Source organism: Aulonocara stuartgranti (genome assembly GCF_965226115.1).
Source record: "Aulonocara stuartgranti genome assembly, chromosome: 15".
In the NCBI taxonomy this organism is placed as follows: Eukaryota; Metazoa; Chordata; class Actinopteri; order Cichliformes; family Cichlidae; genus Aulonocara; species Aulonocara stuartgranti.
Genome location: NC_138951.1, coordinates 12,513,937 through 12,538,594, shown reverse-complemented (window position 1 = coordinate 12,538,594; position 24,658 = coordinate 12,513,937). Strand labels below are relative to the sequence as shown.

Here is a 24,658-nt window from a genome sequence, read left to right as displayed (position 1 = left end):
TGAACTATGAAAGAAAATGTAAAATATATTGATAATTTTGCCATTAGTGTAGAATTTCTGCATAAATTATTTGCATTTATGCTCGCTTCCTCTTTATCAGGACAATCTGTCCTTCTGAATTTGAGCCAGTATTACTTATACTCACACAGAAACTGATACACCACCTTTTAAATGGCTTTTCAACTGTAACCATGGTGACAAGCGCTCTACAAGACCTGCCCAGGTATCGTCTTTCCACTGATGTAAATGACGAGTTCCCAAGCAAATGTTACGCTGCAGTGATTCATTTTACAATATTCAAACTTTATTGGTTTAACATTGTGAAATTAAAAGGCAACACTAGGAAACGAGGCAAAAAAAACCAAAAGAAACCCCCAAAACAAAACAAAGTTTAAGAGGAAGTGGGAGAAAAGAAGGGCACAAAATAAGCACAAAACTTTTTAGGAGGCATTCTGGCACCTGCAGGAGTCTACATATGGCTATGTGAGAGGGGAAAGCCCAAAGGTTGTACCTACAAGACTGATGGCCTTTAACAAAAACAAACAAAAGCATTAAACCCACAAGAGAAAGGAGGAAAAAAATAAAATAAAACATACACATCTCTCTCTCTGAGCAGAACACTGATATGAGAGAACTCCGCAACCAAACGAGTTTGGATTTTGAATTTGAAATCTTACAAAAGACAGAAAGCAAGGTCATCTGATACAGCAATTGCAAATTAGAATCAAAGTGGAGTCACCATGTGACCATTTGCAGCGTGGAGGAAGTGTGACTTTACAACGCTAGAGGTTTGTGGCTGTGGTTGCAACTTTACTGGTGAATTTTATCTCTATATGCGTGTGAGAGGCTGTCCAGGCCACATGCGTGCTTTATTAAGCTGAAACGTAAAGGATTCAAATCACTAAAGCAGCACCTTTGATTCTGCTGTATACTTAAAATGCTGCTTCAATGGCATCGCTTGAAAGAATGGAACACAGTCAACCTCTCCCTTCCGCCCCACCATGCTTATCACTACTCGTTTGATCAAGAAGTTAAGGCCGATTGTGACATAAACAGACATTTAAGCAGAATACGACACAGAAAACCACTTCACAGGGGCCTGAAAGTGCTGAGTCCCATCGTTACTTAATACATGTGGCATATCATTTTGCAATACAACTTTATATATCTATAGATATATCTATGAAATCAACTGAATAAGGCACTTTTCCTTAAAAAGGTGCAGGGACTGCGTAGGTATCTTGTAGAAGTTGCAGAGTAAACACAATGGAGATCAGTTATCCATGGATATCAACATTTGATGGTTTGTAAGGAACGCAGCGACCACGCTGAACAGAGTTTCACAGCAGCCCACTCAGCAGCTGGGAATGAACTCAAATGTTTCTTTTAAATTGGCCGAAGGGACTCCACGTACAGAGAGTGAACGAAGGGGTGCAGCTAAGGCAAAAAACTCTGCAGCCTACCTGCCACACATGGGTCTTTGGGCTGTAGCCTAATGCCATCAGGTGACTGTAGGTTTTAAAGGCGTGTTAATGGTGAGCAGCAGAAAACGTGTAATCCAGAAATCACGTAAGCAAAAAAGAAAAAAAAAACCCCAAACCAAATCAAACAATAAGAAGAAAAACATTTCCACTGAATGTCTTAAAAAACAAGCTGATCATTCATTCATTATCTAGTAATATTTCAGGACGAATATTTATACAAGCATTTTTTTTCTATTTTTTTTTTTTTGGCTAAACCATGAAAACATTTACAAAAGCAAAGATAGAAAACAAAGCTCGTCAGTGCAACGCTCAATTTCCATGCCTAAACTGAGAACTTTGGCTTGATGCACACTGATTCAAGGCATTCTTTCAACTAGCATATGGGCCAATCACAAATAATCGTGTGTGTGTGTGTGTGTGTGTGTGGGGGGGGGTGTTTTGTTTTTTTAAAGTATACTGAAATCCCTAAGAGCATATGCAAAGGAAGGAAAAAACAACTCCAAGCATCCAGCATGCAAGAGGGGAAAAAGGCATTTAAAGAAAACATTCCTGACACTGGCAAGCAACTACAAGAAAAAAAACAAAACAAAAACAACAACAACAACAACAACTACTCAGGAAAAAAACAACAACAACAACAAAAAAAACAACAACAACAACAACAACAACACAGGATGTGGCTATGTACAAGAGAAATAAGAAAATAATCACAGTTAGCAGCAAGCTAATCAGAGGAATCGGCACAAGCTTTAAGCACAGCCACCAAGCTGTTTCTTCATTCACAATCCTCTCACTTAACATGGCAAAAATCCAAAATCAAGAGGTGCGATGCTCATTTGACAAAAACAACAAAACAGTCAAAACAGTCCAACATTTACCCCTATTCACTCTCTCTGATTCTCAAGTTTTTAAACACGCCCAATATTCTCCCCATTTCTTCACTCAGATTTACAACACCACTCTAAAACCCCCCTCCCTGGTTGAACTTGGAAAACATGAATTGCGAGCTTTTAGAGGGTAAATTAGATGCTAGAGTACCTTTAAGTACTTTCTACAAAGTTACCACTGAAGTAACTGTGGGTTTCATGCACTGAATATCTGATTAACTTACAGTGGACCCCCCCACCCCCCAAAAGAAGACCCAGGCCCTCCTGTTATCACCATCTACTGTATTCACCAACATTAAAGGCTCTTCAGTCCAGCTGCAATACGATGGTTCTCACGGCGATACAGTTCTCTCGCTCTTATAAACTAATAAACACTCACCCCTCCTTCTCTTTAAGTCATATAGGACATTAAAGGCACTTCACTGCTTTCACTGTCTACATCAAGAAATGTACTTACTATTAAAAAAAAAAAAAACAAAAAAAAAACACAAACAACAACCCAAAACTTCCCCATTCTCGTTTTTAACAAATATTCTACCATCATTAATTTTTGATCCTTTCAATTACTCCACAGAATAGAACAGCCAGCTCCACGTTGGCAACCCGTGCATGGACAATTTGACACCGGTTAAGATCAGGAAGTTTGGGAGATTAATGGCTGGGAAATGAGCTCGATACATGATTTATTGCACTGAGCTGCCCCGCTGGCAGTTGGTGTTTTAACATCTTGAATATTAGGATGGAAAGGTAGGATTCAGCAGGAGAAAACACACAGCACTCCTAAATGTTACTGGAGACACCCATCAATAAATAAGCCTGTTTTTTTGTTTTATCCACGACATTGGATGATTTGGTTCTGCTTTTATCCCCTTTTTAAAAAAAAAAAAAAAAAAAAAAAAAAAAAAAAAAAAGAATCCCCACCTCTTTTACATCATCTATGAACAAATATACATAATACAGCTGCACAGAGGGGAGGAAACCACAATTTAACAGGGCAAAAGCAAAACTGAATCATCAAAGTCGTCGTGTTAAAGAGCAGTTGTGATCTCAAACAGTGTTTCCAAATCAACGTGACCTCTGTAGCTGTACGACTCCTGAGCCGCTTTGTATACATGGATAATTCTTTTAACTCTTATGTGGCCTTTTTAACTGACGAAGGTATGAGAAGGAAGGCTGTAAATAACACAACCCCCCTTCCTTTCAGATTCACTGGGAAATGGTCTTTGCAGAAATGAGTAACTGCATGATGGAGGTGGGAGCAGCTACCAGATGATGTAATCCATATGCTCAAGGCCTGAATGCCTCGTCACTGAGGATCTGTTTGGCTGTTGATTTATCACACATACGGGCATGCGTGGGTTCCTCTATAGTGACTACAACAGCAGCACTAAGGGAGGCTAGAATCACAAGTGCCACAAAGATGATTGATTACAAAATTAACCTGCTTGAAAACACTGTTTGAGACCACATGGATGAGTGTGTGCTGATCAGGGAGCTTTCTCTGAAAGGGTCTAGTTGGCGAGGATAGGTCAAGTGCGAACTTTTCAAAGGGTGTGGTAGTTGCGGTCCTTGGACTTGCAGAATTTGTAGAGGAAGAAGATGACGGCTTGCAGCCCCAGGACCAGCACTATCCCACCGATGAAGCTTGCGGCATCAAAGGTCGAGTTCTTGTGAGGGGCGGTTGTCGGGCTGACTGTTGTGACAGTTACAGCTGAGATGAAAGTTCAGAAATCGGTTACTGATGTTTCTGTACATTACAAGACAGACGTAAAAATCGTATAGTTTCTGAGACTTACTTGAAGAAGTACTCGAGGAGTTTGAGTGTGTCGTTGGTGGATTGGGGGTAGCAGTAGGAGTAGTAGTAATGGTTCCATTCTCTGTAGTAGAATCACAGTAATTACCCATCTATTAGCCTCAAAACAAGCAGGTTATATCACAAGTTTCAGTTTGTAATCCTTAAGATTTAAATTTCTGGTCACTGGTCCTGATTTAACACTATAGCTACACTTTGATTAGCTAGAGTGTAAACACTGGATAAGCAGCTTTTCTTTCCTAGAAGATGGCAAAAAAGAGACGAGAAGGGGCAAGGAAATAGCACGTATTTCAAAATCCCATGGATCTGATGGGGTGTTTGGTTAGTGCACTGAGAGATGTAATATAATATAATATGATATAAATAAAATAATTATAAGATGTGGTAAAGAAAATGCTAAAGAAATAATAAATGATACCAGCAATCACCAGCTGCCATTAAAGACAAACTGATTTTAGTTTTCAGTTTGTGCCTGCACTGTAGGAATGACCTTGTTGTTTTTGTATCAGTCATAGGCTTGAACTGAGCAATTCATGCGTCAGCTGACACAGTTTAAATGTTGACTCCGCCTATTCAGCACACACCAACAACGTTAATAGTTTGGATGCACTGAAATCTGATTTCATGCTTCATATGATGCAAGTTCTTTTCTAAACAACAACGACAGAAGCAGAGGGCAGTGAAGTTAGCTAGGAATTGGAGGTATGGTGCCTGTAATTTAAGCAGACCTGAAAATAGACTGATCCACACACCGAGCAGCTCCCGCAACAGGAATTTATCTGCTCTGTATGATGTTTTCCTCAAGCGTCTTGAGTCTTAAAGAGGATTTAAAAATTCAATTCTGTGTTTTTTTGTTTTTTTATTTTTCGCTAGAAATCTGATCAATAGCCTTGTGTTCAGAATCAACCATGCTACTGCACAACGGGATGTGCTTGTCTGTTTGATTGTACCCTGTAACTCTGATCTAACTTTTCACCTAAGGCTTCATTCACACAGGCCAAGAGACCCACTGGCAACCACTGATCGCAATGGAAAAAAAACGAATATTCTTCCATCAGTTAACATGGTTGCGGCCAGTTGCTGTGAAATCAACTGTAACCCTGCAGGTCTAAAGACCTGTCAGTGGCCCCAGTAGTCACTGGTTGCTAGTGAAACGTTTGCACTCTGCAACCACTTGGCAAGTGATTGCTGAAGGTTCTTACATGAATCTCGCTGCAATTTTCACTGTGTTATTTCAAATTTCACTAAAACCTAACTACAAATATAGATGAGAAAGTATATCGCAAGTGTTTGCAGACAAGTCAGCATTATCAATACAAACTATAGGAAAGGCCAACCCAATCAATAGGTTTTGAGTCCAGCGCTCTCTTCAAGATGGATCTGAAAATGTGACATCAAGGGTCTACGTGCCACAGATTGGCTAGTTAGTTGTGTCACTTGATGAATCATGAGAGTCTCCTTTACAAAAATCACAACTGCCATTTTTGAAAACCGGCAACAAGGGAAATGGAAAATTAAAAAATTTACACAACAATTCCCAAGTCTGACAAAAAGCCAGTTTGTACTTCATTGTAATGGGTAAGGAGTCGAGTTGATCCACGTAGGTATTAATGGAAAGCGGTTGTTAGTTGTCGCAATAAAAGCCACTAGTTGGAAAACACAGCAGCATTAGGTATCGAAATCCATGAAACTCTTTATTACAACTTTAAGAGATCACATTTTTATTAATGAGACCACTTCAACATTAGCACAGACTAGGGCTGGGCCATATCATACCGTTCACAGTAATACCGGTATAATTTTGAGCAACGATAGAAAAATGAAATATCGCAATAGAATATGGGTAAAACGCGCATGCGCAGTGCCTTTGTTTTCATATGCATACGTCGGAAAAAGCATGGCGGCGAAAGCAAAAAGTTGAATGAAACGGATGAACCAGAATTGGTTTGTAAAACTGCTGCAACTTCAGTGGTGTGGAATTGGTTTGGCTTTCGTCCGTCAGACACACAACAAAGCACTATTTTTGGTAGAGCATGCTAGCGGGCCGTCGTTATTACCATGTTTTTTGGAAAATACGGCGCACTTAAAATCAATCCTTTGATTTTCCTGAAAATCGACAGTGCCCCTTATAATCCAATGGGCCTTATGTATGAACTCTGGTTGTGTTTACTGACCGCGAAACGATTTTATGTGCTACACGGCGCTCGAAAATCTGTCAAATGTTTTAGTATGACTTTGCTAAGCTACAAACCCGCACCGCTTGATGGATTGTCGGAGCATTACAGCTATCGTAGTCAGGAGCCTGGTGGAGTGATACGTACTGTGCTTCAACATAATATGTTGTGTGTGTGTGTGTGTGTGTGTATATAACCTCTTTTTAGGTTTTGTGGATATTATACATGGTTATGCTGAGGATATGTCGGCCAATTTCCACTGGAAATGCCTTTTGGTTAAACTGTCAGCAAGGAATTTGCACTGTTACATTTTTATATAACTTTAATGCACATAAAACAGCTGCTTGTTTAAGTGAAAATACATTGATGGGGGTTTTTTTTTGCACTAATAAAGTTGTGGAGTTGTAAAGTATTTTGTCTAGTGTGAGTTATATCGTCAGTTATATCGTTATCGCAAATTTTCAAATGTATATCGTGATAAATATTTTTGGTCATATCGCCCTGCTCTAGCACAGACAACAGGAGGGAAAAGCTGAGGATTTCAGGGAATGGTTACCTGTGGTGTTGCTGTTAGAGGTGGTGGGAACAACAGTAGTATGGGGGGTTGTAGGATTGGGCGTACTCACAGAGCCTGAAAATGGACAGGGAACCAGCACCAAAAGAGGTGGTAAAGAGGAAAGCAAGATAAACCACTTAAACAACAAAGACATGTCACAACAGTCTACAACAGCATTTTTTTTTAATGTTACAAACACAAACAAATAGGAAAAACAGGAAAAGACTCAGACACTCAGACTGACCATTAATCAACACCTTAGTTAGTGAGACAAACAGAATCTCTTAGAGCCCAAAACATCATGTTAAAAACACGTAAAATGTTAATTTACACTCTGGTGTGTAGAATAACAGTTTAATTTTAAACCTACCGGAGCAGCTGGCGTTGATGCAGGAGTCATTTCCTTTTAGAGTCCCATTGTAACAGCCAAAAATTGCTGAAAGACAGAAAAGCATGATATTTTAAATGACTGGTTTATGATTTATATTAATTACATTTGCACAAGCAGTTAAACTAGTGTCAGCAACGGTTAATTACTGAAGTTACGCTCATACAGATTACAGAAAGCAGCCACAAGCAATAAAAACACACTCTGTGTACTCTAAAATAATATTCGATCTAAAAGAAAAGAAGCATATGTGCTAAGATGACGCTTCAAATGACGATCTCATTTATACAAACAGCAATTTGATCTGCAGTGAAGCAGTTCTAATTCCTTATCTCCCCCAGAGCGGTTGCTCACACAGCCCCACATCCTGCAGTCATGGTGTCTTTTTATGTTCTGCTCCGCCATCATTACACTTCCGTTTCATTTACTTTAAAGCTGAGCATGTCTCACACTAGTTTGTTTTATTTTTACTTATTTATTTCAGATAATTGGATACCTTCTCAGGGATCACAGAAGTATTCAGATTCTTTAGTTAACTATGCGTAAAAACCCAGCTATCCAAAATAAAGCAAAACAGATATGTAAAGAAAAATCTTTATCACCTGTTGTCTCCAAGTATTTCACCACCACTTATTTAAACTGAAGGTCATGAGGGCTTGAGCCTATCCCAGCTGTCACAGGATGACAGGCAGGGTACCTATTACAGTGCCAACACAGAGAGACCGATGACCATTCACACTCAGGGCAATTTGAAATCACCTCTTAACCCAATAAGTATCTTGAAACAGTGAAAGGACGCCGAGTTATCTGGAGGAAACCCACACAGGCACAGTTTATAATCTAAATATGGTGGAATGCCCGATATTTCAACAGGAAACAGTTAAAATGTTTTTGTTATTTATCCTATAACTGTGTAATACATTCATACCACATGGATCGGGAATTCTCTTTCATCAATGTTGGTGCGGTCTGAATTCCTCCACCTGCCCACGAGCTTGTGAACCCAGCATCCAAATAACTGTGGAAGCTGAGGGGGAGGGTAATCTGGACCCCCCCCTGCACCACTTAATAGACAGGCAGTGGAGCACCTTCTCTAACATGGCAGCCTTGTTTTTTGTTTTCCTTTTCTTTTAATTTATTGTGGTTCTTTATTTAATTTCACTTTGTTTCCTACTTCATTCTTTGTGTAATTTTTGCTTCATGAAACCATTTTGCATTCTCATATCATACAGTTCATTTTCCAACTTGTAGTTTTCACTTAATGTTTTGGTTGCAGTAACTTGGGAATTTGCCACTTTTTGGGATAAACAAACCCCACAAATAGAAATAAAGAAAGGCAAATTAATTATAAGAAGCAATTTCATCTTTGGCTTGTTGAGGTTTAATCTCTTGCGTATGCGTTTTAAGTCACCTTTAAGTAACCTGTAACTAAAGTGGACTTCCAGACATTTCTTGCAGAGCTGCATGCAAGTACCTGAATACTCGACTCAATCGGATCAGACATACAGTCAAAGTCCATGTAATGTCTGATTGTGCCCGTGGAAGACTACAGATGGTAATCGCCATCAGAATTCACAGCTAGTGAGTGGATATCATGTTTTTTTCCTCCTACTTGCTCTACTCGGACAGCATCTCTCGCCTTAACCAGTCGAAGCCTTTCCATTAGTGAGAATATGTATGAGGTGGATTATTTCCTTTTGTGTGCAATTCCCCGCCTTAATTCTTCAAACATTGTTGGAGGGTAATTTGTGAAAACAGTTTAAGGCTGTCAAAAACGTGGAGACACAAGTTTCCCCCTCAAATATAAAGTAGAGTCATTGAGTTATATTCCCTCATCGTTTTCAGCTAAGGTGACTTCACCTCTGTTTTCCAGCCTGTTGGCTTTGGTCATCTAGTTGTATGACATTTTAGCAAATAATCTCATTACTTATTAACCACGACAGAAGGGGACTTTGCCCCTCCATGAAGTCTTTCCAGACCCAAATACTGACAAGAAGTTAAGCTGCAGGATTCACTGCTTTACAGACTTCATTAACAGGAGCAAATTGAAATTCCACAAATTCAGTCAATTTGTGAGAGTTTCTCCACTGCTCAGCCTGTGTCACAGTGACGTAACAATGAGTCACTCCTGTCAGCAGCACCGTGTGACTATACATTCTGTCCACACCCAGCTTCACAGTGCAAGTTTCACTGCTGCTGTTCAGCATGAACCACGTTTTACTAAAAGCTTTTGAAACGATTCTGCAAGGATCAATTGGCAAAAATTATTAATTGATGGTGTCCAATTAAACTCCTGAAGTGTATGATGTGTTCCAGCTGAATGATTGGTCTACTTGAAGGCTATTTTTTTTGCAGGAATGTTAAAATGCTGGCTGTTGCATCTCAAATGTAAGAAATGCAATGTTTTTCATTCTGAAACATGACCGTAAATAAAAAATTCAAATTAAAATACAAAGAGTAACTCGATCATGAGGAGCAGTTTTCACCCCTTTCAGATATGTTAAATACAATAAAGTCTAATCTGCAAGGGGGAGGGAAAAAAACACTATATACATCCCTATTATTAAAATTTTTTACTTAAAATCATTTTAATTGTGCATTTATTCCATGAATATCAGTGACGAAGCCAGGAGTCGCAAACACACGGCTTACTGTCCCATCTCCAGTGACTCTAAGGCTCAATTGTGGTGACTAGCATGGATGTATAAACATAAATGCTTAGACCTCCTGAAAACGTAAATAAATGTCCTTGAGGAAAAATAGCGAATTGAATCAGCTTGCTTTTACTAACAACACTGCTCTCTTTATTCTATGCTCCATGTGCTACTGAATGTTCCTTTTTTGTTTACTATAAATACAGTTCAAGCCAGTAGGCTGCTATTTATTTATGTATTCAATATTCTAGCTCTATTATTGAACAATGACATACTAAATCATAAATGGTCCACTGCATAATGGTCACATGTGGTAAAAGATTTAAATTACACCTATTAATAATGTTCATAAGGTTAATTTATACTTAAAAGGCTCTGTTACTATTAAGAAAAAATAAGCTATATCAAAAGCTGAAGGTAAAAACGCAAGTTAAGCATACCAACAATATAAAAAACAGACTAAATAAATAAGTACTTATTTGAGTCTGGCTCTTGATAGCAAAGGTTGCTGACCCCTGAGCCAAGCAGGGCTTTCATTTATCAGGAAATCTTACAGGACATAAAAACAGTTACTGAGTAACAGCAGGCACGCACTTTGCTGTCACTTGTCTACAGGACATTGATTCCTAACACAGTCTTTAAAGGAAATATCTTTTCACCGTCAGGACTCTGTTACAATAAGCTGCAGTAACATCTGGTGATGGGATAAGCCATCAATTACCCTTGAGCTCGTCTTTTTGTGAAATCGCTCTCGCATTGGTTTATGAGCATATGGAGACATTACCATCCTGAATACAGGAACATCATAAAAGGGGACGGTTTCCATTCACTGCGCTGCACCTGGTGCTGTAAAACGTCATCATACACCACCTTTTCTTGTTACACTATAATCCAGAGCAGCCAAGCCCAATGACCCTCACCAGGTGGCTGCCCATAAATTAAAGACAAATCAACTTTTAACAGCAGGCGAGTCTGAAGCGGTTTACTGAAAGCATCTTTGTCTGAACAAAGTCAAAAATGACTCAGTAGCTGTATTTTCCACTCCACAAAGGGCTTATTTTGTGGTCTTGTGTATCAAGTTGTGCATTTTGCGCCTTGGACACAAGCGACTACCAAGCAGCTACTGAATTATAATAACTGGTTTGACAAGCTTATGATGCAATGTTTCAGCATAGCGTGTGTCACTGTGCTGCTCAAATGATTGTTGGCGTATTTGGTAGTTCGCTGCCACAACACACAAATGTGCAGCTCTTCCCTGTTTTTACGCACATCCTGCTACCTTAGGCTGGAAACTTAAATGACTCATTACCTTACCAACTGTGATTTTCAAGAAGCCCACGAGCAAGTAAATTCGAAATTATTTGCCCGCCTTGTATTTCACACCTTGTGTGTGACCAGACCCTGCAGGCAACGTATGCTGAACCACGAAGGAAGAGCATTTTTCCCCCCTCCTTCCTTTCACTCTCAAATAGGTCAGAGAGATGTTATCTCACAGCCAGCTGTGAAAGGTAGGACACGCTCTCAGCCTTTTTCCAAAATGGTGCCATTATCATCACCACCCGGTAACGTCCACAAATTGATGTCAGTGAAAGTAAGTCGCACAGGGCCTCAAGCATACCACAGAAAATAGCCTCATCTCAACCTGCACTTAAAAGGCACTACAGAGCGTGCGTCCACACATGTAAACTTTCAAGCTTTTAAATACCACGCATCAGGGAAATGACGCTGAAGACCTGTTTATACAAAATCCCTAAACCAAAGATAAATCTAGTTATGACAGTGTAGGAGGCGGTTACTCGCTACATCAGTGTGGTTATGCTGCATTTCACAAAAGCCGACTTGGACGTGTCCAGAGCTGACCTTTCCGGTTTTTGCTTAGTTCACTTCGAAGAGCTGATTCATTCACAACTGTGTGAGAGGTTTAGCTGTAGGCTTACACCAGGACTTTATAATGCAGCAGGCTTGAGAGCGGTTACAAAAGGCCAAGTAGACAAAACATGACTCAAGAGTTCTTATCTTATTTGGATAGAGTGGGGGGAAAAACTGCTATCACAAATATTTGTGAAATAAAACTAAAAATTACTAGAAACCTAACAAGGCTATCTTAATATATTTTCTGAAGATTCTGGGCTTTTGGCGTCTGTGACTTGTGAGTTTTCCTCTCCATCCGTGCGTAAATTGTAAACCCTGGCATATGTCTCCTTTGGGAAACCTACCAATCCAGTCCTCTGAAAAGAGGCACCTAACCGCCATCTCACCTCTCCTGTTTAACCACCCAACAAATCTTCAGGCAGTGTGCATCATCGTTTCCCTTTCAGAGACAAAGCAGGAGGGGGTGTGGGATCAACTAATCTGAATACAGCTTCTCATCAGTAACGCTGTCAAACAGGTCAGCTCCCATGAGAGGTAAAGCGCAGGCACCTGTCTTATTAAATTTAACTGTTGCCATTTCGCTTCAGTGGCCCAACCTGTGATACAGTTGAGATTACAAAGAGTTCTTTAACCGAGCCTAAAGGCAGAAGATTTCCAGGCTGAGATCACCAGATACTTTTGTCTCAAACTTGAGGCTTAAATTATAATGAAGAGAGCTTATCTTTTATCCAATCTCCACACTCTTTCCTGCACTTCTGCCATTATCCGCTCCTTCCTTCAGTTCCTCTGCACAAGGATATTGCAGGCTTCCTGCCACACATCCCCTCACTTCCTCTCCCGATCATCATCTTCACAAATCACCAGAGACCTGTGCTGTGTCTCCTTCCATAGACACTGCACAAATATATAACAAGGTTCTCAAGGGTGATACAGTTAATATCCCCCTGGTGGGCCTCCACCACTCATGAGGATTAAAGAAGTAGCGTGCTTTAACCCAAAAATGACAGAAGTTTAATTGTATAATTTAACTCCTATCTGCTGACTCAATTTGTGCAACAGACCTTTTATTTTTAGAAAACAAGATCACAATACCTTGATCTCTGCTTTGCCCATAAAACCTGTAACCTTATTTCCTGGTAAGAGTGTGAAAAAAAAAAAAACAACTAAAAACAAAACACACCAAACCACAGGGGGAGGATGTAGTGAGTGAAAAGCCGTTACTTAGCCAGGAAATTATTTGTCATGTAGTTTTAGTCATGGCAGACCCTTGTAACTGAATAACGCATATTTCACATCACAGCCAGCACACTTCCAAATTAGGGCAGCATATTTCCTAACTGCTGTGCAAAAGAGTATAAATCAGGGACACGTCAGAGCAGGTTTGACTTTATGACAATAGAAAAAAAAGCAGCACAGAAATGAAGGGAATCGAAACCCCAACCAGAACTGAAAATAAATCTAAATGCCCCAAGGGAGAAAAAAAGCCCCTTATTAATCCCCCACAATCAATTTAATATAACAGTAGCAGAGCATTGCTCCAAACTTGGCTTGCATCCATAATTTACTTCCCAAAACCAGCCTGTTCAGATCCACTGGCACCAGCTGGGGATACCACATTAAGCTGCTGCTTGGGCTTTAGGGAAACAGGGATGAGATCATTGCTTTCTATACTGGAAATTATGCAACCAATAAACCCCAAGGCTTCTGGACATACAAACCTTTACTCTCATGCTTCAAAAATACAAGACAGGTACTCACATGAGCAATTACCCCAGTGGCATTCAGCGACTTCCACACATTTATCACATGAAGTTAGCTCGGAACATCCATCTGCAAAGAAATCAGATTTTAGTTATGGTTATTTGTCATTTAAAGTAACTTCCAATAGTTTCCCTGTAGATCACCAGAAGGTGGCCAATTTACACATTTAAATCCTTTAAGCACAGATCATCAAAGCAAGCTGGTAAAAAGATCTTAAAATGTGGCTAAACTAACCCGTTTATATTCCATAACAACCCAGGCAGATGGATATGACAGTTTGGCTTAAAGCGAGTGTCACAATTCCTCTCAGAGGTCGCACCATGACACAAATAATCCCACTATAACGAGCTCAAAAACAAACGCTAGCTAGTCCTCGAGTCCTAAGTGGCCAGCGTGGACATACAGATGACAAGCTGCTAGAAGGAAATAAGGTGGGGTGGTATTTTATTTTTACGTAAAGCGGGACATTTTTTTTTTTTAAATAATAGGAGGTGACCGAAAATGGAGCCAAACGGGCAGGGAGATATATCTGTTTCCCGGGGGTGGATATCCGGCTAAAGAGCGGGGTTGTAGCTAGCTACTAGCTCGGCGACGAGAGGTCGCGAAAACTTACCTGAGTCTGCCGCGACCGCCGCGCCAATCAGAGCCAGAGCCACCGCGAAAAACACCACCTTCACGTACATGACTGCGGACAACTTATTGCTGAGCCTGCTTCAACAGGGGTGGAGAGGGGGTAAACGTATCTTGAGAGAAGCGTCGAGAACGAGACTCGGGAGATTTCACAGCTACCCCTCTGTGTTGCGTTTCGTGCCGCCGCTGTTCCTGCTGCTGCTCGCTAGCTTCAACACTTCCTACTTGACAGGTCATGTGGCAGCTCCTAGGGAGGGGTGAGAAAAATCAAGAAATGGGTCGGCAGTACGTCAACAACAGGGAAGGGAGGAGGGTGTCTTAAAGCGAGGAAGAGACTGCACTTCTGATTGGCTGAGACCCTGTTTAAAACACCTTATGAAAGTGCACCTGTGCCTCAAAACACGGTTAAAATAACCTCACACTGAAGCCGGGGAGGGCCTAGCTAATCTTTTACATCCACTATCCCTGCTCTGCATATGTCCAAATTATCTCAGCCCTGCCTCTTTTTGTCTCCAAAACGTTCAACCTGAACCGTCCCTTTTATTTACTCGTTTCTAATCTTGTCCATCCTAGCCCCTCCCAATTAAAAATTTAACATATTTAACTCTGACAATGAAGGAAAGCTTACATGTGAGTAATATTATATTGAGTTTGTTGACAGATTTAGGACAAGCCTGAACTTTTTATCCCGACAGGGTGTTGACCCTGTGGCTCTGTTTTGCTTTGTGGAGCTATTTTGTGGCTTGGTTTGGTTGCACTTGCCATGTCAGGGAGAAAGGGTCGCTGCAAATCAATGAATCGTTGTTCTGAGTCAAGCATTTCCATCCTGATGATGCGGGTCTCTACCAAGAATACAATGCCCATATTCATTGCGGATATGCTGACCAGATGTCAACAACCAAATGTGGGGTAAAGATTGTCAGTGTGGTCAGACATTTTTATATATCTTACCTAAACACACGAAGTATGCAGGGCAAAGGTTTGGCAATGGGAGGTCAAGGTCAAGTTTATTTATATAGCACATTTCAAACAGCCGATGCTGCACAAAGTGCTTAACAATATAAAAATGGCATTAAAAAGCAACAATGTAATACAATAATAACTATATAAAACAATAATAGGACAATAAAAGAATTAAAACAATAATTAAAACGATTTAAAATATGACCAGAATGCTTGGGTCATGGTGTGTTAAAAGCCAGGGCATAAAAATGTGTCTTTAGTAGTGATTTAAATTGCTCAAGTGTTTGTGCAGATCTAATATTTAAGGGGAGACTATTCCAAAATCTGGGACCTGCCACACAGAAGGCTCTATCACCACGAGATTTGAGATAAGTCTGTGGGATGGACAGCATTAATTTTGAGCTAGACCTCGTGGTTTTTCCTGGAGCATAAGCAGAGAGGAGCTCAGACAGGTAAGGAGGAGCTCAGGCATTAAGTGACTTAAAAACAAAAAGGAAAAGTTTAAATTGGATCCAGTAGGAGACAGGAAGCCAGTGTAAAGAAGCTAAAACTGGGGTTATATGCTCTCTCCGTTTGGTACCAGTTAGCAGGCGAGCAGCTGCATTTTGGACCATCTGAAGACGATGGATGGTGGCCTGGTCTAGACCATAATACAATGAATTGTAGTAATCCAATCTGCAAGTAAGGAAAAGGTGAATAACACGTTCAAAGACGTTAGCCGGGAGGTATGGCTTTACCTTGGCTAGCTGTCTTAACTGAAAGAAGCAGGACTGAACTACTGCACTCACCTGCTTATTCAATTTAAAAGGACCATCAATGTAGACACTGAGGTTTTTTACATGTGTTTTACAATAGGAGGAAAGGGGGCCCAGAGTGCTATCGATGTGATTAAAGTTGCCAAAAATGACAACTTCAGTTTTATTTTCATTTAGCTTTAAATAATTTAATGACAACCACTGTTTGACGTCATCAAGGCAGCGTAATAGGAGCTGAGGATGGTCTGACCCTGCTTTTAAAGGTAGATAAATCTGCAAATCATCAGCAAAACAGTGAAATGAGTCAAGATATACCATGTCATCAGTAGGTAATGCTGTATGAGGACCCCAAAAGCAAGCAATGATCAAAATAAAGAACCTCTGTTGGAGGTGCAAATGGAACAATCCAAAAAACAGATAAAAACAAAGTTCACTGGAACAGAGAAAAAAGCCTGGGAAGATATCAAGAAACAGCAGTAACAACACTAACCACAGTATGACAAAACAAACTGAGGGTATAAACACTCAAGAGGTTATGAGGGCAGAGTGGAGACACTTTTGGAATTACAGAGGAGTGACCTAAATCTAATAACGAGACATGGAGATGTAAACTAAAGGACACAACTAACAAAATAACACAGAAAGTAATGAAACAGGGATTCACTGAGGGAGACTAGACTATCCATGAGGAACAAAGGGGTAGTAGGGTAAAGTGAAAGCAGTACCATAACAGTAACTAGAACAAAAAGCTAAACTAAGTATCAAACTGAACATAGTTAAAGATCAAAATAACTTAAGACTCCAAAAAACAGAAAATGCTCAGTCAATGACCCAGGATCACTTCAATTTATGCCAAAAGTTAGGATTTACAAAAAGCATCTAATTAAAATTAATCAGAAAGAAATTAAATGAAATAAAGGAGGCCAATAGAATCTTAAAAAATGTTGCCATGTTAAAAGCTCAATATAATACAAAAAGGATCTCCAAAGGTAAAAATGCAGTGCTCGTGGTATGAGGAAGAAAAGCCATCCTCTGTCAGTCCTTGTAGAAAGTGATGAAGAGGATGGCTATTGAGAAGAATAGATAAACTGTACTTCTCATACTTTAATTGTATGACATTTTCCCAACTTCCTTTAAGCATAAGTAAAAGCTCATTTGTTTTTTTGCCATTACGCTGCTCTCTCTGTCCAGTAGACGTATTTGGGTTTTTAGTGAAGATCCCTCTCACAGTAAAAGTTTCTGTACACATCAATAAAAAAGCAAATTTCACAGGTTTTACTTGTATAGAAGATGAACTAAGAAGACGAATAAATATTACAATAAAAGCCCCATAACAAGTTTATCAACTTTACATCTGTCAAACGTGCACATAGCGGATGGTGTCTAATTCATCAAAAAGAATGAAACAGCTTATTGACTTAAAAATGCAGTTTAAAAAAAAAATCAAAATGCAAATGTGAAGCTTTTATTTAACAAAAAAGGAAAAGAAAACATGCATACCACGTTTATTTTACTGATTCAAAAACTGAGGAAAAAATGCTTAAAAATGTATCAATGATTAAAGCTTATGAGCTCTGGTTTAAGCACTCCACAGGCTGTAATTCTACACTCATACTTGGGTCTTTCATTGCAAGTTGAAGCTTCTTCTAACCTCCTCAGGACATCGAGACCCTCAACGACTTGACTGCAAAAGAGAAGAAAAGAGATTTAACTTCCCTTTTGAAGCTACGTGAGAGCTGTGGGAATTAAAAAGATGTCTTTCAGCTAAAATCAGATACACCAACCCAAAGGCAACATAGGTCTTATCCATCCATGGCGTTGGCTGTAGGGTGATGTAGAACTGGGATCCATTGCTGTGGGCACCTTTATTAGCCATTCCCAGGATGCCGCGCTTAGTGTGTGAAATGACAAAATTCTCATCTAAAAGAGGGGCAGGCACGTGCAAGTTCAGGTGAACATTTATAGAGGAAGCACAAGTAAATCAATGATGGCTTCTTCTTTTTCTTCTTCTTTTTCTTTAAGGATCACTTCAGTGGATCACACGCTATCGCCTAAATATCTGACACCATTCATGTGGAAAGTTATTTGTAAATATAGTAGATGTTAAAGTGCAGCCATCCCTTTGAAATATAGAACTTTAGCTTTTTGTTTAATATCTTCTGTCGTCCATGAACCTCCTCCTCTTTTCCTCCTGCCTGGCAGCTCCATATTCAACATTCTTTGTCCAGTATATCCACTATCCCTTCTCTGCACAAGTCCAAACCATCTCAGCCTTGCCTCTCTAACTTTGTCTCCAAACTGTTCAACCTGAGCTCTCCCTCTAATATACTCATTTTTAATCATCTCCCTTCTGGTCACTCCTAGTGCAAATTTTAATATCTTCAACTCTGCCACCTCCTGCTCGGCCTCTTGTCTGTTAGTGGCATTGTCTCCAAACAATGCATCATAGCAGCTCTCACTACCATCTCCTACACATTCTCTTTCACTCTCGCTGCTCTCCTTCTGTCACAAACACCCCCGACATTCGTCTCCACCCACTCTACCCTGCCAGCACTGTCTTCTTCACCTCTCTTGTTGCTTTGAATGGTTAACCCCAGGCAATTAAACCTATTCACCTTCACTACCTCTGCTCCTTACATATCCATTTTCCACCCATTTCTCTCTCATTAACACACATGTTCTGTCTCGCTTCTACAGACTTTCATTCCTAGTTTGTGCAGTGCGTACCTCCACCTCTCCAGTCTCTCTTCCACTCACTCCCTACTCTCCCTACATATCACAATGTTGTCTATGGACATCATAGTCCAATAGTGTAGTTATATAGTATGTTCTAAACATAACGCTGTAGAGCATACCTTCAAACATTAGCCCGTAGATTGACTCGCCTCCATTTCCTTTCCTCTCTGGAGAAATATCTGCGAAATTTATAGGTACAGCCACAACTGTACTGCTGACTTTAATGAATACATTTAATGAATCCATTAAAACTATCTAAACAATTTATCAACATATTTATGAGAGTGTTTAATATATCACAGATCGTGAAATTTTCTGTATCTATATTTAAGTATGATGTCACATTATATTGATGTTTTTATACATGTGTACCTCCACCCTGCACCCATCCATTGGGCACAATCCGATGAAACAGAGAGCCTTTATAGCAGAGTGGGAAGCCACTCTGTGACAGTCCTTGCTCTCCTGTGCATAGACCCTCAAAGTTCTTGGATGTCTTTGGACAAATATCTGAGAAGAGCTGAGCAGAGCAGAGGAAACATGATATCTGATCACATCTGTAATGATCAAATATTTTCTTATCCGGGAGTTCAATGTTTAGACTGACTGTTTTAAAAGATCATTTGAAAAGTAGCAGGATGCAAATGAGTTTGGATCCTATGCCTTATGTGTCAAAGTTGGCTCACCTCAAACATTAACCTCCCCGCAGCTTCTCCCGCAATCTCAACATCCATGAAGACAAACTGATGCTACAGTGAAAGAGCATAGGCATGTTGAATATTTTATATAGTGAGAGGTGGACTCAAATGCACAATGCAAAATATCTGGAAAGGCATGGAGTTACACCAGACATGAGCAGTACTGCCAGAGATAAAGCGTGTAATCCAAGCAGGTTAAAGTAGCTGACTAAACTCAAGAGACCCAAGGAAAGAAACAGTGAAAAAGAAAGACATAAGCTTAGAACACTGAAAGAAGAATACGAGACTATTTATACACCTCGAGCACTTTTCCCCCCCAAACATGATGTTGTCATCAAATACATTTTTCAACAATAAAGTTTTAATATTGAGTGTGTGCTCCCTTTGGTTATTTTGATTAGGTATAAAATGTGCTGCATCCCAACATTTTTCGAAAGAATCTTACATGAATTGGTTTTCAAATCATATTCACGACTTTAAACAGTCATCAGAAAGATACACTTAATAAGCCACTTTTTTTTTTACTACTGTATTTGGAATCAAAGAGCAAATCAGCACCGTATATTTAGTAAATAAACTGTCTATATCAGGGCTGTCAAACACAAGGCCTGGGGGCCAGAAATGGCCTGGCAAAGACTCCAATCTGGCACACTGGAGAGCTTAGGAAACATGAAGGAGGGTGTAAATTCTGTATTTTTGTATTTTTTTACAGCTTTTCCTACTGATAAATACCTCTCCCATGAACATAGAACACGAAATGAAATAAATGACACTAAAATTCAGCTTTTCAACTATGTACAAGAGAAATTTCTGCTTTTAGCAGAAAAAAATTTATTTTACAGAATTTTTACAGAGGTTCTGTAAAATAATAAAAATATTTTAATATTTTAATGTTTAATAGAATATTTAAATATGGTAAAATGAATTTGAATTTGAGGGCGGCACGGTGGTTAGCACTGTTGCCGCACAGCAAGAAGGTCCTGGGTTCAATTCCAACATCAGGCCGGGGTCTTTCTGTGTGGAGTTTGCATGTTCTCCCCATGTCTGCATGGGTTCCCTCCGGGTACTCTGGCTTCCTCCCACTGTCCAAAGACATGCAGTTTGTGGGGATAGGTTAATTGGATAATCCAAATTGCCACTAGGTGTGAGTGTGAATGGTTGTCTGTCCTTGTGTGTTAGCCCTGTGACAGACTGGCGACCTGTCCAGGGTGTACCCCGCCTCTCGCCCTATGACAGCTGGGATTGGCTCCAGCACCCCCCGCGACCCTGAAAAGGATAAGCGGTAGCGAATGGATGGATGGAAAATGAATTTGACTTCTCTGGTCAACATATTTTTACCTATAATGGATATTTAAGTGACAGTGTTTGCGTGACTTGCCCCAGTTTTCTGGAGGTGTTCGATGTAGTACTCCTCAGCAAGAGTTGTGTACAAAGCTTGCGGCTGGGTGAAAGTGAAACCCCACGTATTCTTGGCCCAGCTGGCGAGATCCTTTTCATCACCGAGGAGACGGCCGTTCAGAAAGCACATCAGGCTACTGGAGTACTGCCACACTTCACCACGCAGCTCCTTGAATCACAAGTTTGGAACAACAATGAGCGTGCTGTGATTCAGCGTTCCAGAATAGCTGTAATGTCATAAATCACAGCAGTATTTTACTGTGTAGGTTTAGAGCATCAAGAACCCCCAGAAACCTGCTGTCGTCCACACGTTCACCTCCACTATTTATAACACCATCACTCATTTCAGATGATGCCATCAAACAACAACTAAAATTCTATATTTCAAAGGAAAGGCTGCATTTTAACTTCCGCTACATTTACAAATAACTTTTCCACATTAATTAATTATGTCAGTGTCACATTTGTCCATACAATATATTTCTATCTGACAGCAGTCGGGTTGAGTTAACCCCTTACTAAATATTATCATCCTTCTTCAGACTGTAAGAGGCTTAGCACCTGGTACTATGCCTATACTGAGCTCAAATTAGAAAATAGTGATGATGCTTCAAGTATTTGGATGTCCGGTCGAGATGTCCGACAGCAGATATGGAGACCTGTAAAAACACAGTTTTCCAGGCAGGATTAGACTGATATTTTATATGCAGCTTCACATTTATAAGACACAAATATCCTTAAAAGCAGTCTAAAATAGGTCATGTGTTTTTCCTCAGGTATGACCCCAAGTAACATATTCAAATGACCTTTTTTAGAAAGAGCGGATTTCTGTTAATATTATATATAATATTGTGATAGTGCTCTCTCTCTCTCTGTCTCTCTCTCGTATTTTCCTGATAACAACAATAATACTGAAATAATGTTTCATGGTCCTGGGTATTTCAGTTTTTTTGAGTTTTGGGATGTTTTGAGTTTTCTGCGAGCTCATGTTTTTTTGATTTTGTAATTTGATGTCCTTTGTCCTTTCAGTGCTTGCTCCCCTGTGTTTCCAGTCTGTGTTCCTCATTCAGTCACATAATCTTTAGTTATCATCTTTTGTGATCCAATTCTGTCTCCCCAGTTTGTCGTGTCTCCATGTTTCTTTATTGCTGCGTCATGTCTTAATCCTGATTTCATCCATTCATCCATCCATTCCCTTCTGCTTATTCTTTTCAGGGTCACTGGAGCCTAATCCAGCTGTCATAGGGCGAGAGGCAGGGTACACCCTGGACAGGTCGCCAGTCTGTCACAGGGTTAATCTTGACTTGTGTATGTTATTTACTCTTTTATTTTTGATAGTAGATAACGTTTATGTGTCAAACTTTGTCTACCAGAGAGTGAAACCTGACATGATGTATTGCAGCCAAGGTATTTACACTTGATGTAAATGAGGACCTAGTGCAACTATAGTAATGTCTTTTGGCTTTCATATGAATGGCTTAAGATTACGAATGTTTAAGGTTCTGCATATGTTAGCAAGGTGTGTTATTGCATTGTAGGCTTCATGATTATCCAAAATTAATTTTCACTTCAGGTCAGTTGGGATAAGTGATTAATAGAGGGAATTTTAGAAGAGAAACTATTCCACCATATAATCCTCTAATATGTTTATATGGAACAGCTGACTTGTACAACGTGCAAAAGAACACAAAACATTATTTAACATAAGATCACAAGTTTCTCCATAACCTCGGACCTCCATCTCTCTCTGACCTTCTGCACATTGCCACTCATTCACACTTGGAGTTACTCCTCGCCCGACCACTCTGGGCATTAGAGCTTTCCGCCAAGTGGCCCCTTGTCCTTGGAGCTCTCTCCCGCACCACATTCACAACATTGAGTCGTTCCCTATCTCTAAAGCCAGCCTTAAAACACATCTTTTGAAGCTTAGCTATTCTGTTTCATTTTAATTTTAAGATAAGATAAGCTAGAACTTTATTAATCCCTCGGGTGGGTTCCTCTGGGAAATTCGATTTCCAAAAAGCACAGCACCGACAGAAGTTACAGAATATTTTATATATATATGTATATATATATATATATATATATATATATAGACAGAGACAGATATAAATAAAATATACGAAGGGGATAAATAGAATAAATAGGAATAAAAATAAAATAAAAATACAAGTGAATTGCACATTTTATTATGCTTTGAGTTTTAATTCTATGATTTCTTTCTAACTGCTTTATTTTATCCATACTGTGATTTTCGTATTTAATTGCTTGTAAAGTGTCTTTAAGTATTTCTAAAGCTCTCCATAAATACAATGCGTTGTTGTTATTATTATTGAATCCTCAGTATGAGGACTGAGTGAAGAGTTCAAGGACAAAGAACTTTGACATTGCGCTCACAGCTTTGCGTTAATGCAAAGCACTGATTACGCACTTGTTTGGATAACATCTCTCCTTCCTAAAAAATAAACCCTACTTATAACAACAATCAAAACCACAACATGCCCAAGTGTTGTATGTTGTGCAATTTTTCCATATATTGTGTGCTGCAGATTTTGTGAATCACATTTACATGACTTGTTTAAATATTCTCCTCCAGAAAGTGAAATTTCTACACATACATATACAATAAAGGCCAGCCGCAAAAATATTCCTGTTTACAACTTTCAGTCACAAAGTGGACTTTGTGCCACTTGAGTAGCTCCAGCAGCTTTGTAACATCAGAAGCCAGCTCTGCATGGTGCAGACATGAGTAAATCTTGCTTTAATTTTCCTTTTTCTCAAAGCACTGCTCTTCTCTTATCAGTTCTCCTACCCCACCTTTTCTTGACCTTGATGATGTTAGGAAAAAGAGATAGGAAGGGCTTTTGGAATGCACCCTGATCATCATTGCTCCCCGTGTCTAATTTCTCAGCTGTTTCCACTTCCCCGAGTGTTCTCTGTGTCTGTGTTTTTGTGTATGTATTGCTTCAGTCTTCCCTTGTCCTTGTTCTGATGTCTGTTGCCCTCCATCATGTGTTCCCTGTCAAATTCTGTTTGGCTTTTGTTTTCAATCCACCATTAAATACCTTATGTTAAATCCTGCCTGCTGTGTATGATAATAATTTCAGGTTATTATCTCAAACTTTTGAGTTATCTATGAGTAAGATGAAATTAAGAGAAACTAATCAACAATTTTGATGCACAGATGGAAAAAAATAGTTGAATCTATTAAAAATGTCCAAGAATTTGATCTTTGAGCTCATTCTTCTTTCAGCTGCTCCTTTTAGGATTTTGCCACAGCACCTCATCTGCTTGCATTTCAGATCACATACATAGAACTTGGCGACAGTGGGAAAGAAAAGCACCATTGTAACAGGAAGAAACCTCTGGCAGGATCAGGCTTAAGGAGCCAAGAAATGTTTGGTTGCTCAAGACAAATATAACCTCAAAGATTATGCATCTAGAACGCCTAGTGTTACTTTCTTTTTAATTTTTTAAAATTAATTTCAGTGTTTGGTTTAGCATCTTATTATCATTATCATTATTATTATTATCAGGGAAAGTATTTATCAAGGGGCAGGTTTAAGTTTTAGTTTTTACCAGTTTTTACAAAGCAAAAAACATTTTGTTACATACCTTCTTCTTGTCGCAGAGATACCCGTGCCACTCAAATTCAAAAAGTGGCCTAATTTCTGGATCCAGAAACGCCGTAGGAAACTGCAGTTTTAGTCCCTGTTGAGCAGAGTGGACAAATACGGGTGAAAGGTCAAAAGGTTAGGTGAAATTAAACCAGAGAAAGCGTTAGTTTACCTCGGCGATGCTTTTAGCAACGTGGAAACTGCAGTCTTTAAACACACCCACAATTTCAATGAGTATTTTTGAGTCCATGGTTGAAAAGAGAGCGACAGTA

At 39.6% G+C, this 24,658-nt stretch overlaps 2 protein-coding genes across 5 annotated transcripts; both read right to left on the bottom strand.

The window, feature by feature from the left end:
* Positions 1–282: 282 nt before the first annotated feature.
* Positions 283–14,671, bottom strand: cd164 (CD164 molecule, sialomucin). 2 transcript variants are annotated; one of them, XM_082506803.1, is made up of 6 exons: positions 14,203–14,661; positions 13,587–13,658; positions 7,285–7,350; positions 6,915–6,989; positions 4,168–4,248; positions 283–4,082 (listed from the first exon to the last, which is right to left on the bottom strand). In XM_082506803.1, exons 1-6 carry the CDS (start codon positions 14,270–14,272, stop codon positions 3,916–3,918), a joined length of 531 nt encoding a protein of 176 aa, XP_082362929.1. In that variant the 5' UTR covers positions 14,273–14,661; the 3' UTR covers positions 283–3,915. The 2 variants fall into 2 exon arrangements, with proteins under 2 accessions (XP_082362929.1, XP_082362930.1); XM_082506804.1 differs by lacking the exon at positions 6,915–6,989 and having other exon boundaries at positions 14,203–14,671.
* A 411-nt stretch (positions 14,672–15,082) lies between these two features.
* On the bottom strand, positions 15,083–24,655 carry ppil6 (peptidylprolyl isomerase (cyclophilin)-like 6). Of its 3 annotated transcripts, XM_082506800.1 has the most exons (9): positions 24,559–24,640; positions 24,385–24,480; positions 20,750–20,938; positions 19,360–19,422; positions 19,046–19,193; positions 18,793–18,852; positions 17,722–17,857; positions 17,553–17,621; positions 15,083–17,176 (listed from the first exon to the last, which is right to left on the bottom strand). In XM_082506800.1, the coding sequence occupies exons 1-9, from the start codon at positions 24,634–24,636 to the stop codon at positions 17,146–17,148; spliced, it is 870 nt and encodes a 289-aa protein (XP_082362926.1). In that variant the 5' UTR covers positions 24,637–24,640; the 3' UTR covers positions 15,083–17,145. The 3 variants fall into 3 exon arrangements, with proteins under 3 accessions (XP_082362926.1, XP_082362927.1, XP_082362925.1); XM_082506801.1 differs by having other exon boundaries at positions 15,083–17,621; positions 24,610–24,655; XM_082506799.1 differs by having other exon boundaries at positions 15,083–17,621.
* Between the last annotated feature and the right edge of the window lie 3 nt (positions 24,656–24,658).

What these genes read in the sequence shown, in the direction of transcription:
- cd164 (XM_082506803.1), bottom strand. Translation starts at nt 14,272, where the DNA reads ATGTACGTGAAGGTGGTGTTTTTCGCGGTGGCTCTGGCTCTGATTGGC. An exon ending in GGCGGTCGCGGCAGACTCAG is followed by an intron (nt 13,659 to 14,202) that starts GTAAGTTTTCGC and finishes ATTTCTTTGCAG; the next exon opens with ATGGATGTTCCGAGCTAACT. An exon ending in CTCTAACAGCAACACCACAG is followed by an intron (nt 4,249 to 6,914) that starts GTAACCATTCCC and finishes ATTCTACTACAG; the next exon opens with AGAATGGAACCATTACTACT.
- ppil6 (XM_082506799.1), bottom strand. Translation starts at nt 24,636, where the DNA reads ATGGACTCAAAAATACTCATTGAAATTGTGGGTGTGTTTAAAGACTGC. An exon ending in AACACCTCCAGAAAACTGGG is followed by an intron (nt 19,423 to 20,749) that starts GCAAGTCACGCA and finishes CTTTCACTGTAG; the next exon opens with CATCAGTTTGTCTTCATGGA. An exon ending in TGGATGGGTGCAGGGTGGAG is followed by an intron (nt 18,853 to 19,045) that starts GTACACATGTAT and finishes TAAATTTCGCAG; the next exon opens with ATATTTCTCCAGAGAGGAAA.